Source organism: Schistocerca serialis, chromosome 6, assembly GCF_023864345.2.
Source record: "Schistocerca serialis cubense isolate TAMUIC-IGC-003099 chromosome 6, iqSchSeri2.2, whole genome shotgun sequence".
Taxonomy (NCBI): Eukaryota; Metazoa; Arthropoda; class Insecta; order Orthoptera; family Acrididae; genus Schistocerca; species Schistocerca serialis.
Window position 1 is genome coordinate 554,101,897 of NC_064643.1, and position 13,906 is coordinate 554,115,802.

General features: G+C 40.1%; 1 protein-coding gene across 1 annotated transcript in view; it reads right to left on the reverse strand.

The window, feature by feature from the left end:
• The window catches only part of LOC126483932 (structural maintenance of chromosomes protein 2), a 152,878-nt gene that overhangs the window by 26,264 nt on the left and 112,708 nt on the right, over window positions 1–13,906 (reverse strand). Inside the window, exons 15-16 of the mRNA XM_050107210.1 lie at window positions 10,718–10,842; window positions 5,391–5,584 (exon numbers count right to left, since the gene is read on the reverse strand). Coding sequence (XP_049963167.1) covers window positions 5,391–5,584; window positions 10,718–10,842 — 319 coding nt within the window. The remainder of the gene's footprint in view (window positions 1–5,390; window positions 5,585–10,717; window positions 10,843–13,906) is intronic.

Consider the following 13,906-nt stretch of genomic DNA (forward strand, 5'->3'; position numbering starts at 1 on the left):
ATAATACCGACATGCACAGATACTTTCTTGGGTATTTTCTTAATACTGACATACACACTTGCAAACATTTCCAATAACAATCTGTTCCCATGTTCTGTGGGTTTACCTTTTCTTTGTTGACCACAGTAACTTTAGCAGTGAGTAAGTGTCTCACACTGACACACACAATCACTTCACCACACTCATTTTAAGGCACTATACCTAGGATTAAAACAGAAGAAAAACAACAGAAGAGCTGAAGTAAAGCCACAGGGAAATGCAACTGACTGACCACTTACAAAAAATGTGAGTGAGCCAGTCACACTGTTAATACTTTAAGAACATCTCCCTAAAATTTTAGTAAATAAGCTGGACATGTCACAAAACCGTAAGCCTCGAATCAAACTCATTTGAATGATTTAAAATAGAGGACAGACTGGTTGCCAAATCTGCTGCTGCTCTCTGCTCTGAAAATAAAACACAGTCTAGAAAAATATGGCGCACAGTAACCTGTGTGCCACAAGCATCATACTAGCAACCTCTGTGTAGCAGCACTGGCTTTCCACGCGCACTTTTGAAGAGCTGAAGCAAAGGAGGTAGTGAATGTTGGGGCACATGGCCCTACACATCTTTTTTGCCTCACCATATGTGATGTGTTTCTTTGTTTTAAGTTCTTGTACCTCCTGTTCTTCGAGATACATGCTGCAGTCCCTACTCCAGGTAGGGTGATTCCCAGAGCAATTCACATACTTGAAAGGGTATGAACAAATGACTCCGTCAGCGGACTTTATCACATTTACCACAAGTGGCTTCTATACAACAGAAAGTGGTGTGCCCAGAGGGCTAGCATTTCAAACAGTACATTGGGGACATAGGGCCCATGCTTAAGCAAAGAAACCTGCCTTTTCATGGTATGAGAGTTTTTAAAATTGAGAATAACAGAGTCGGATTTCACAGATCCCCAGCCACCCTTCTCATGATATTCTGTACACTATCAAAACCTTCTCGGGCCCATTCATCAACAATATCTTCTTGGGTCCACTCAACTGTCGATTCTTCTTCGGCGATGTCCACCAGATCTCTGCACATCCCAATACCTTTGCTGCAGTTTAAGGTGTTGCATAGCTCAGTTTCGATTGCATATTCCCTGAGGCATTGAGCTTCCTGGAGGTTCTTTACTTGTTGGGAACTAGAAGTTTCTATCAATGGCATCCCATTGTGCAATCAACTGACAGATTTTATAAAGTGGCAGCAATGACATTTAAACCTTTTTGAATATACAAAGGTGAAACTATTTCAAAGCTCCTCTCTTTCTTTTCAACTATTAGAAACATGTTCTGACTAGCAGCATGCATTCTGTTAATTTCTGAGTACAGAGGACTAACTGCACAAGCCCTCTTCTTAAACTGGGTGGTGGTACATATCAGCAGCCCATCCATTCCACGGACATGGAGGAGAACATTTTCAGGGTTCCATCTTGATGACATGAGCAGGTAGGGAACTAAAGGTCCACCCTGACAGAGGACCACTTGCCTAGGTAAGCTTTATACAACTGAGAGGTGGCAGTTTCCCCAGAGGTTGCCCACTAATGACTGTTCCACCCCAACAGCCAAGCACTTCACTGGAGCACAGCACACCTTTAGATTGAGATTTTTTTCATATAGTTTCATAATATCCTCACAATTCGAAAACAAATGCTAAGCCCCTGAGAGCATGAAACACAAAGAACAAACAAAAATGTCATAGCTTTCATTACGACGATGACAGCTTTCTCAAAGCTTGTCAAATAAATGAACATTTGACAGTGAAAAACAATGAATTAATGTAGAACAGAATAAGCTCATGTAATTTTAATTACTTGACGCAGTTGCACACCCGAGACCTTTTTATTTAATGTTACCGCCACAAGATTCTGAATTCTTACATAATGCGTAACTGCTTACATTCACCTTATTTACTCCTTAACTTCCATTTCTTCATTTATGTACAACAAAAATTGCATAGGCAGTGATTTTTATCAATGCAACAAGATGTTGAATCCTCTCAAAACAGTATTTTTGAGGCAAAAACATTAGAATGAGAAAAAAAGTCCTAAAATTAGTTCGAACACATGCAAAAGTGTGTAAAACTTAAAGGCAAGTAGTCTAAAGAAAAAACAAAATGATTTGTACCAAAAAATGTTTTTATTTCACTATATTTGTGTAAACTTAAAAAGTAGACCTCGTAACATCATCTCTTCTCTTTCCATGCACAGTTGGATAAACGTTTTAATATGAAGAAGAAAACTATATATTTATCTTAAATTTAAGCCTTGTACCACGAAGTTCTTTAAAATATCGCACATGCTACCTATTGGATTTATGCGACCCACAATGCCTTCAAAAACCATGTGAGAGACTTTCACATTCTCTCACTCACTTCATGCAAACTATTCAGCCACAGTTTTCGAGTTCTTCAAGAAAAATGCATCCGATCGTAATTTTTGTATCCTTAAAAAAAACACCCTCAAAACATGGCCTCTAGTTAAAACATATCCCAGTAAAAAATTTAACTACACACAATTTCCTACAACAAGATCCTGTTCACTTTTTCTGTAGCACTAATACTTAGTGCATAGTGAGGAAGAGACTATGAAAATCTTGTGCATGGTTTCTGAAGGCATTGTGGGTTGTGTAAAACCCATAGGAGTAGGGACAGCTGAATCTTCCTGTATATTCATTAGGAATGAGATGCACATAAGATCCCTGTAATGTGATCTTTATTCAGATTTTCTGGAGTTTCCCTAACCATGCCACAAATAACAGAATGGTTCTCTGATACATTTACATCGACACTCTGCAAGCCACCAAACAGTGCCTGGCAGAGGGTGCTCTGTAACAGTACTTGTCATTTCCTTTCCTGTTCCACTCGCAAACAAAGCGAGGGAAAAACGACCATCTGTATGCTTCCGTATGAGCCATTATGTCTCATGTCTTATCTTCGTGGTCCTTACATGCAACATGTATTGGTGACAGAAGAATCTTTCTGCAGTCTGCTTCAAATGCCGGTTCTCTAAACTTTCTCAATAGTGTTTCTTGAAAAGAATATAATCTTCCCTCCAGGTATTCCCATTTGAGTTCCCAAAGCATCTCCGTGACACGATTTGTTCGAAACTACTGGTACAAATCTAGTAGCTCGCCTCCAAACTGCTCCGATGTCTTCCTTCAATCCAAGCTTGTACGGAGTCCAGACACTCTAGCAGTATTCAAGAATAGGTCGCACCTGTGTCCTACATGCAGTCTGCTTAAGTTGATAAGTTCAATCTATTTCAGTTTTCATCCTTGCGCAATGATGATTTTGAACTTCCACTTCTAGTGAGATGTAAATGAGGTTTTACGCATGTTTTCATTCTTTTCACTGTCACATCTGCTTTGTAATTCCAAGTTTAAAATGGTTAACCCTAAGTGGTTTGTTGGGACTGATTAGTGTCATCAACTTGACTGACAGTGGATACTGTCTTTTTGCCTGACAAAGAGGGGGATAGTCATGAAGTACACAAAGACTGGTTGGTATGACATAGGTATCAAAGTACATGGATATTCTTCCATATCTTAGAAAATTTCTTCATATTCAAGTGCAGCATTCATTCTTAAATCCAGTGCACTTGTCTGGGGGGGGGGGATTTGTAATGTCAAGAAGTCACTTGCAGTTCACTTAATGATGAACAGTAACTATTTTCTTCACCCCTTCCATGTGCTTTGTGAGGTCTTGATAAAAATAGAAAGTATTGTTACTATTCCAAGGAACCCCGTATTGTGTGTCCTAGCCAACCAATCTAGCACAACTAGACAGGGTGTCTACGTGGACAAGAAAAAAAAATTCCCGGATTTTCCCCGAATTTCACGGTTAAAAACACAATTTCTCCCGGATGAAATTACGTATAAAGCGGGTGAAAATACATCCGTGTTAAGTAACGGTATACTTTCCCTCGGAGCTGTAAAACCTATCAGTCCTTTGAATCGTAAAGGTCTTATACCGGCGGAGGACGTCCCAGCACTTTAGGAAACGAAATCCAGGAAAAACAACGCATTTGGAAAGATGTTTGATGCGAGACAATACGAACAGAGTTTATTTTCATATTGTGAAAGTATATACACAAATTCCACAAATTACAGCACGGTAGCTTCTGAAACTCTAAAATAGAGATTGCGTTGAGCGATGCACTTTTGTCAGCCAGTCATAGCTCATGTCACGTGATCTCGTTAGCGAATGACGGTACTTATTCAGAGCACGAGGCCTACGAGCAAGACAGGCCGCGGCGCGTACATTACGAAGGTAGGCTGAGCTCGCTCAACTCAGCAAAGTGCGTTTCTACACTGGTTAACTCGTAAGTAGAAGTGTATGTACGAACGAGAATTGCTTCGTCTATTGGCATCCACTGTTATTAGTCCTACAATGATAGGAAGTCCGCAGGCCTGCTAACAGGCTCTAATTTGGCAATTAAAATCGTGCCAAAATGATTATCAGTTGCGTAGAAAAGTCGAAGTGTTCTGGCATGAAGAGATTTGTGACATTGCTCAGTAACACATTATGCACATTTTTTTGAAGGTCAATTACACTTTTTGCCATCGATTGCATAATTTTTTATCTATGAAAGAACAACATTAAATATGCAAACTAACTTGAAGCTCTGTCTTTTTTTAGCGCGTGTTACACGTTAAGTCATGTCAAATACAAATGTGCCGGTAAAATTTCAAATAGTGGCATAAATGACTTATCTTCTGGGCCCGACATTTTTCAAATGGCTGATCCTCAAAGTGTTACGTTTTGAATGAGAGTTATAACGCCCTGTGATTTAAGAAATGCACTGCACATTCTCACACGTAACATAAATCATCTTGCGTGGAAATTTACTTTGAAAGTACTGCATCTCAAGCCACTAGTCGTAATATTTTCTGGTGATCTGTTAGAAATGTAAACAATTGTGACGTCACGCACATCGAATGCATGTTAGTTGTTACGGACGTACTGCATAATCTTCGACCTAAAGCCTTTGACACTTTTCGGTGTCGGCACTCTGGTCTGTGCATTGTGTAAATTACCCATTTTCTATGCAACTAAACTTTTATTTTGGTGTTATTCTCTGATTTATGTTTCATTGCTGCAGTATTATTCAGCAGTAGTGGACTAGAGTTCTTTGTCAGCGTATCAGATCTTACACGTCAAACCTACAAAACTTTAACTAAAATCAAAAACAATGAAAAATCCCGGCATTCTAAAAAATTCCCGGGTTTTTCGCGGATCTCCCGAGCCATATACACCCTGCTAGAGCATATAGTATAAATTAAATACTAAAACCATCACAATAATGAACAGTGACAGTACTGATGGTGTAAATTATACTGAAATACCATCAGATGTAGTAAATTTACCTGTTGAAGTTTTTGCCATTTCTCCTGGGTTGCCTCCGATTTGGTCTTAAGCCGATTCATATCTTTCTCTGCATTTTTCCTCTCCTTTTCTATAACCTCTTTAGCATGTTCCACTTGATATTCGAGGTCTTTCACTTTTTTCGCTCCATCTTTCTCAATCTGCTTGCATTTTTCTACTTTCTCCTCCAGTTCCTCTGAAACAGTACATTTACTTGTATTACAAAATTATAATGGCAACTTAACAATATAAACCTGCACTAAAAGCTAAAAATGTAGAAAAATGAAAAGTTTATTATTCAGTTAAAGGCAGCTTTACCACAAAAACAACCACAATTTATTCATCAAAAAGAGTTTTGCATCAACCTCAGTTCCAAGATTTCCAGAACCTGTACAGAAAATTGAAATAGAGATCAACATAAAATCATTTCCACCCTTTTTATTGCTCATGAAAACCACATACTGCATTTTGTACCACCATACGAGACCTTCAGAGGTGGTGGTCCAGAATTGCTATACCTCTAATACTCAGTAGTACGTCCTCTTGCATTGATTCGTCGTGGCATACTATCCACAAGTTTGTCAAGGCACTGTTGGTCCAGATTGTCCCACTCCTCAACAGCGATTAAGCATATATCCCTCAGAGTGGTTGATGGGTCACATCGTCCATAAACAGCCCTTTTCAATCTATCCCATGCATGTTTCATACGGTTCATGTCTGGAGAACATGCTAGCCACTCTAGTCAACCGAAGTAGTTATCCTGAAGGAAGTCATTCACAAGATGTGCACAATGGGGGTGCAAATTGTTGTCCATGAAGACGAATGCCTCGCCAGTATGCTGCCAATATGGGTGCACTATAGGTTGGAGGATGGCAGTCACGTATCGTACAGCCGCTACGGTGCCTCCCATGACCACCAGCGGTGTACGTCGGCCACACATAATTCCACCCCAAAACAGCAGGGAACCTCCACCTTTGCTGCACTTGCTGGACAGTGTGTCTAAGGCTTTCATCCTGACCAGGTTGCCTCCAAACACGTCTCCAACAATTGTCTGGTTGAAGACATATGCGACACTCTTCGGTGAAGAGAATGTGATGCCAACCCTGAGCAGTCCATTCGGCATGCCACTGGGCTAATCTGTACCGTGGTTGCAAAGATGGACCTCGCCACGGACGTTGGGAGTGAAGTTGTGCATCATGCAGCCTATTGCACACAGTGAGTCTTAACACGATGTCCTGTGGCTGCATGGTAAGCATTATCCAACATCATGGCGTTGTTGTCAGGGTTCCTCCGAGCCATAATCCGTAGGTAGCAGTCATCCACTGCATCCCTTATGCGGCCTGAGCGAGGCACATCATCAACAATTCCTGTTTCTCTGTACATCCTAACATCGCTTTGATTCACTCCGAGACACCTGGACACTTCCCTTGTTAAGAGTCCCTCCTGGCACAAAGTAACAATGCGGACACAATCAAACCGTGGTATTGACTGTCTAGGCATGGTTAAACTACACACAATACAGGCCGTGTACCTCCTTCATGGTGGAATGACTGGAACTGATCGGCTGTCTGACCTGTTTACATCTTTGGGCAGGTTTCGTGACGTCTCTGAACAGTCAAAGGGACTGTGTCTGTGATACAATATCTACAGTCAACACCTGTATTCAGGAGTTCTGGGAACCGGGGTGATGCAAAACGTTTTTTGATGTGTGTATTTTAGAATCAGGTAAGAGGTACTGACATCTCTCAATGCTACATACATGTCTTGTATACTTGTTTATATGATTTCAAGCCTGAATTATAATGCAAAATTAATCCTTTAAACTGACCACCAGAAAAATTATTCATAGTACTTTTGATTCTTTGTCTATTATTTATGCACTGAAAATTTAATTTTTCCTTATTTATATCATAGATAAATAAATTATCACAGTGTTCTTGGTACCTGAGATTTGGACCTCAGATCGAATCGAAACAGTCATAATGAAGTTCGTGCTTAAGTAAAAGACAATGTACAATATTATGATGGAAATAATTTTTTGTCTTAAGAACTTAAGCAGTTTTTCTGCCTCACAGTAAGAAAAGCTGAGGAATCTATGCTGTAGTAATCAAGGTTATGCTCCCAAATAAAAGGTAGGTATATTTTGGTTCTTTTTTTATCCTCTGATCAACTAAAGGGTTTAATAACAATAATAATCCCCCTCCCCAGTATAATGTCATCATTGTTGATAATAAAAGCAAATATTATATAAGATTTTATTACAACTATGTAATAAATTGAATTTTTTATGATTTTCTGTGTATCAATGACAATTTCCTGGGCATAATTTTTGAAACATTAGGGTGATGGTGTATGGAATTTTTAATGTGTGTGAGGCATCTGTCATCAATTACAGTGGGGCAGCATAGATGGAACAACGGAATAGAGGGTGGCAAGAGTGGTACAGAATTAAGGATGAGAAACTTCCAGCTCTCCAATGGTACCATAAAAACCTCTTTCCATATTGATTCCATCAACTAACAAGAGTACCTCAATTTTTACAGCTGCAATACTTTCCAGCACAAAAAAACCCCTATCCTTGAGTCTGGCCACCAACATAAAGTGACAAGCAATCCATTGCCCTGTGTGCAGAAGTTACCACTAATGTCTGTACCAAAAGGTACTATCTTCCAAACTTAGTTCACAAATGGATCTTCAGTGTTATACCCACTATGCCTCATATCTTCCAACCACACCCATGAACTGATAGCAAAGGATCACCCTCCTGATTATCCAGTTCCATCCCAAATTGGAACAACTTACCCACATTATTCACCAGAGCTTTGATTACATATATAAATAACCAAAAATCTTCCCTACCTCTCTCTGAGTGGTATTATGCTGCTCACCCTATCTATGAAATATCCTGGTCCACCCTTACAGCATAACTACTCCCAACCCCTTTTGACATGAGTCATATCCTTGTGAAAGACCCTGGTGCAAGCCCTATCACATGCACCTACAACACACCCTACTCCATTTTTTTCACACATATATACCAGCTCTGTTGTGACTTTTTCCACCTTGTATAAAATCATGACCACCAACGAACTATCCATCTGAATGAATGGCCACCACCAGACTGTAGGCAAGAGCAGAGTTGACCACACAGTGGCAAAACACACTGCTGAGCATCAAATGTTTGACTTCACCAGCTGTTCACAATCCATGTCATAAGGATCTCTCTCTGCAACCCAAAGATGTGTTGTCCTCAACATGTCCATCACATAATCCTCCATCCCTCAGCCCCCACTAACCCATCCCCATTTTCACTTATTCTGCCCTCAGTTTCCTCTGTGCCGTCTCTCTCTTTCCTGCATTCTATCTCATCATCTTAACACACTCCTCCACTTAAAAATGCGACAACTGTACTCTTTCCCTGCTGCAGGTCCATGATGGTTTTAACTCTAGTGATGTTCAGGGACAGTGTTGAAACTGTGATGTGATTAATATTAGAGTTGTCATCTACTTATGTTAAAGCACAACTGGAATCTGCATGCTAATGATGTCTGACAAGCTCAAAACAATCAGGTGTTTCATGAATAATGGCTTCAGCCAAATGGGCACTCAACTCTTCTGGGGTGTCTGCCACTGTCTTGTACACCGAACACATCTCCCATAAAACAAAGTACACAGGGGTGTGGCAGGGAGCATGTTGGCCGTGGTAGTGTTCCAGTCCTACCAATCCAACAACTGAGGGAAAACACTGTCTAAATGTTCCTTCACATCATTGGTAAAATGTGATAAGACCATGTCATGCTGGAACCATAATCATCATAAACAACACTTTTAAGACAGGGATGGTGTTGGTATAATTAGCACTAGGGAAAGTCATCAGCCTATAGGTCAATACATCCTAATCCTTGAATGAGGGACTTTCTTCAACACTTACAGCAGTACTTTGTGGAAAAATACTTAGTTATTTCCTTCATCGCATGTTTTTTGCAGAAGATACTGCCCAATTAGATAGCCGTGAACAATACCAGCACAAATATTTAAGGTAAATCTCTGTTGATGACCATACACACAAGTTGGCTTAGGGTTTTCCAATGTCCAGATATGGTTGTTATGGCTGCTGAATATTATTTCCACTGTGAAGGCTGCCTCATCAGTAAGCAAGATACACATATGGAAGTCAGGCTTGGTATTGTGATACCATTGGAGAATTCCACACATTACGTGAAGTCATCAACTGATACACCCTCATATTTGAATTAATGCATGCGTGTCTTGTGCAGGATGTTACAACTTTGGAGCTGTAGGTATTTAGTTACTTGGCTATGAAGCATTTGCTGGCACTGGGGTGGTTCTCAATTCGCTATAACACAGCTTCCTCAAACCGAACAGTTCACACATCTTTCTGGTCTCACGGATCCTGTTTAACGAAGACAGCCATCATGTCTTTGGAAAGTGAAATGATTTGGTGTCTCCTTCTTAAAAGACTTTCTGCATACAGACACTTTACTTCTTGACTGTTGTCTCTCCATAAATGAAATGCATGTCATCGGCTAAGCCAGAGTGTAATCAGTCATGAAGAACCTGTAAATATTAGTAGTAACTTTCATGTAAATGCAACATAGAACTACATAATTGTTTACAAATGGATGTGAACACTGCTAGACGTTTAAGACCATTCCTAACAGTAAGATGTAATTATGTTGCAATTGAGATTCCAATATCAATGTGTTGCATAGGAAGCGGTCAAACTACTGTAAACAATGGCCCACAAGAAGTCTAGAGCCAAGCCTTTCAAGGACCCTAGTTGGGTAGCAGTGTACCTGTTGACATTTGTTCATGTAACAAACGTGTTTCCTTTACCTTCTCTAACAATTCTGTCAATATTTATACATGGCTTTTTTACATGCTGTATATTGTGGGCACTTAGCTGCCTTTTTTTTTTTTTTGGGGGGGGGGGGGGGGGGGGGATTTCAATTCCATTCATCTCAGCATTGTATCAGCTTTAACATTTTGCTGTCACCACCTTTTCTGCCTGTAATGCCACTGCTTTCTCCTCCTCACTATCAATAAATTTGATTTTGTCAACAACAAGCTTCTACTGTCTGGCAACAGGGCACAAATATTAAATTCTGTATGTGATATTTCTCATAAGCTGCTGTGTTTTGGAATGCTATGGCAGACAGAACAAAAGAAAAACTTATCTTGGCTTAGTATCTTGCCTTCGGTTGTATGTTCACAGAAATTGGAAACAACAAACTGCTAACACAGTTTCAATTATGTATTTACTCCACACCAATGAAGAAATCAAAGATTGTTGTAGATAAAAACTTACTTATGTCAGCTTTGATTTGTTCAATTTCTTGCATCAGGCGGTGATGGGCAGTATGTTCCAACTGGTTCTGCAGAAGTGAGAGTTTGTGTGTTTTCACTTCCAACTGTTGTTTATAAGAATCATAGCTGAAAGAAAAACAAAAAAATAACTCGTGAAAATAAAATGAAATAAATGCATATTTGAAAGTTACAGTTTTAAGAATGTACGCGAACAGTGGGAAATCCTGGATGGAGTAACAACATGAAACAGGATAGTGTGTCCTTATTCAGATGTAGAAAACACACACACACACACACACACACACACACACACACACACACACACACACACACACGTCTCCAGAAGCTGCCAACTGGCAGTCGGGCTGTAGTGCCCTGATGTGATAGTGGCCATGGAATTTGAATGTGTATAAACTTTGCAGACCACCATTCATTCTATTGCAAGAGAAGACTCTATAAACAACCAAATCTTGAACACCAAGATGGCAAAACCTATGCTAAATTTTTCATTTGGAGCAGAGACGGCCAAGAACGTGGCACGTGTGCATGCACGCATGCCGAGCTTTTACATGCGTCGGATTGCTCCCTTCTGACATCACACGTCCGCCACTACCACACCAGCTGACTGCGCGCGCATACGTGGAACTACGAGCATGCCGCACGCGATAGTGCATTCACTTAAGGAACACCGCCCTGCTAGCATGTGGCTTAGTTTCATATTACGACTTTTGATAATATTAAGCTCTGTACAATACATCATGTTGAGCAACACTGAATCTTTGTTGGCTGTTCATACTCCTACAGAAAAATAACAATAACGCTGGGTTTGAAACTGCATTACACCAATAATATTGTGCTTCTCACATCGTCACATGTAAAATTCTTACAACATTTAAGCTGAGATATAGAAACAGACTTGAAAGTAGTCTACAGCATGCAGTATGATGTGGAATAAATGATTCCAACTACATGTGAAACATCAAATTTTATATTCTGGAACTACTGTACAAAATTTGTAATAACTACAATTCTCAACAAAACATATGACAAATACAACAAAATTATCACCATTAATTTAATTATTTTTGGTTCATTGTAGACATAATAAAGTACATATCCGGCACAAACTGACGGTACACGGACAAACGCAGACAGTTTCTCATATTTTCGTCACTCAGATTGCCTGACTTATTTAGTTTCATAATCGAAATAAACCTTTCACACACGTATGTTGATCCAAACACTGATATAGCTTTTGCAGCCTCATTGTGGAGATGGGGAAACTCTTCCCGAGGAAAACCGTAGTAAAATTCCTGGACAGTTTTTACGTAAAAAAATTTGTCCTTTAAACGGGTATTACACTGCAGATCAATCAATTCCATTTGCAAATGCAGTGGAGTACTTTCAACTGAAATGGCAAAGGGTCTAGAAAATATTTCAAAAACAGATGTCAGACTGGCAGTGTCCTGAAAACGTTTAGAAAATTGTGCCTGTAGTTCCTCCAACACAGAAACGAATTCGTCAGAAGTTGCATTCTCTCTGACTTTAGAGAGCGTAGGGCAATGGGCGGTATTCATTTTTATGAGTTGTTCCTTCCACAATGCGAGTTTCTTATTAAATGCATCCACTTTTTCCATCAGATTAGAAATAAGCTGCTACTCACCTTGCAAAGTCTTATTGAGAGCGTTCAAGTGTGCAGTCAGATCAACTAAAAAGGCAAGGTCTGCAATCCATTTTGGATCTTCTAATTTTGGCTCTGCCTTTCCTTTTTCCTTCAGGAACTCAACAATAGCAAGTCTTAAATTGAAAAATCTTTCGAGGCACAATCCTTAACTTAACCAACATACTTCCCAGTGGTAAATAATATCTCCGTACTCTTCGTTCAGTTCCATGAGAAATTGTTGAAACTGACGGTGTACTAAGACATGCGACTTCAAAAAATGTACTATGGTGACTACCAACTTCATCACGTGCTCCAAATTTGCATACTTAGCACAAAGAGCTTCTTGGTGTACAAAACAATGAATTCCGTACAAATCTTCTGTCGATCGTCCTAGTTTTTTTATCAACAATGCTACAAGCCCATTTTGAGCACCTCGAATTGCTGGCGCTCCATCCGTGGTGACTGAAACTAACATTTTCCAATTCAGGCCAACGGCTTCAACTGCCTCTTCAACTGCTTTTGGCAAGTCGGTACCCCTCGTTGTGTGTTTCATTGGTACTAAATCTAACAGTTCTTCCATCACATGCAAATTTGTGTCGACTCCACCAACATCAATCGCTAGTTGTGCTGTGTCCGAAATGTCGGTTGACTCGTCCAAAGCAATAGAGAATGCAATAAACTTGCAGGCACTATCAATTAACTGCCTGTAGACATCCGCTGCCATACCAGCTATGCAGCGAGCTATTGTCTGTCTGGAAAGACTAATTTCACTAAACTTCTTTACTTTCAGTGGCGTCAAGAGTTCCTCCGTCTCAACAATACATTCCTTAATGAAATCACCATCACTGAAAGGCTTATTCGCTCTTGCAATTTTGAGCGCTATTTTGTAGCCTGCTCTTAAAGACAGGTCGCTACATCGGTTGCAGGCTAAAAAAATGAAACAAAAATTGAGTGAACTCTAAATTCGAATTCTAATGACAAATATGTAGAAATACAAACATCAGAAACACAAAGATTTGTAAGTGGTACTCACGTTCGGCCCGTCTCACTGCATAACACTACGTCTTCTTAATTCCGCCAACTTGTTTGATCTATCAACCCAACTAAATCATTAAGATCTTTGTGTGTGGTGTGATAATGCCATTCTATTGCAAATTTGCGGGGCCCGGCGAGTATGCGACTGCATAATAGACATTGAGAATTTTCATCCTTCTCTTTGAAAAAATATTGCAATTCCCATTCAGCTCTGAAGGCTCGTGACATTGTGTCACTACCCTGCCTCTTTGTGAGCGTGTGTTCCATTGCAACAACCACTGTACAGTACTTATAAACTTCATACGTATCGCTAACAAATAGCGAGGAATAAACATGGCTGCTACTACGAATCAACTAATGCACCCTATGCCGGATGAAAAGATGTCGCATCGCACAGCTAGTCTAATGCCGCGCCGTGCCGCGAAAGACCGAGTAGTGGCGAGGCGGACCAAGCCCTGGATGGCACGCGTGAAGCACATCTGTACACGCGTG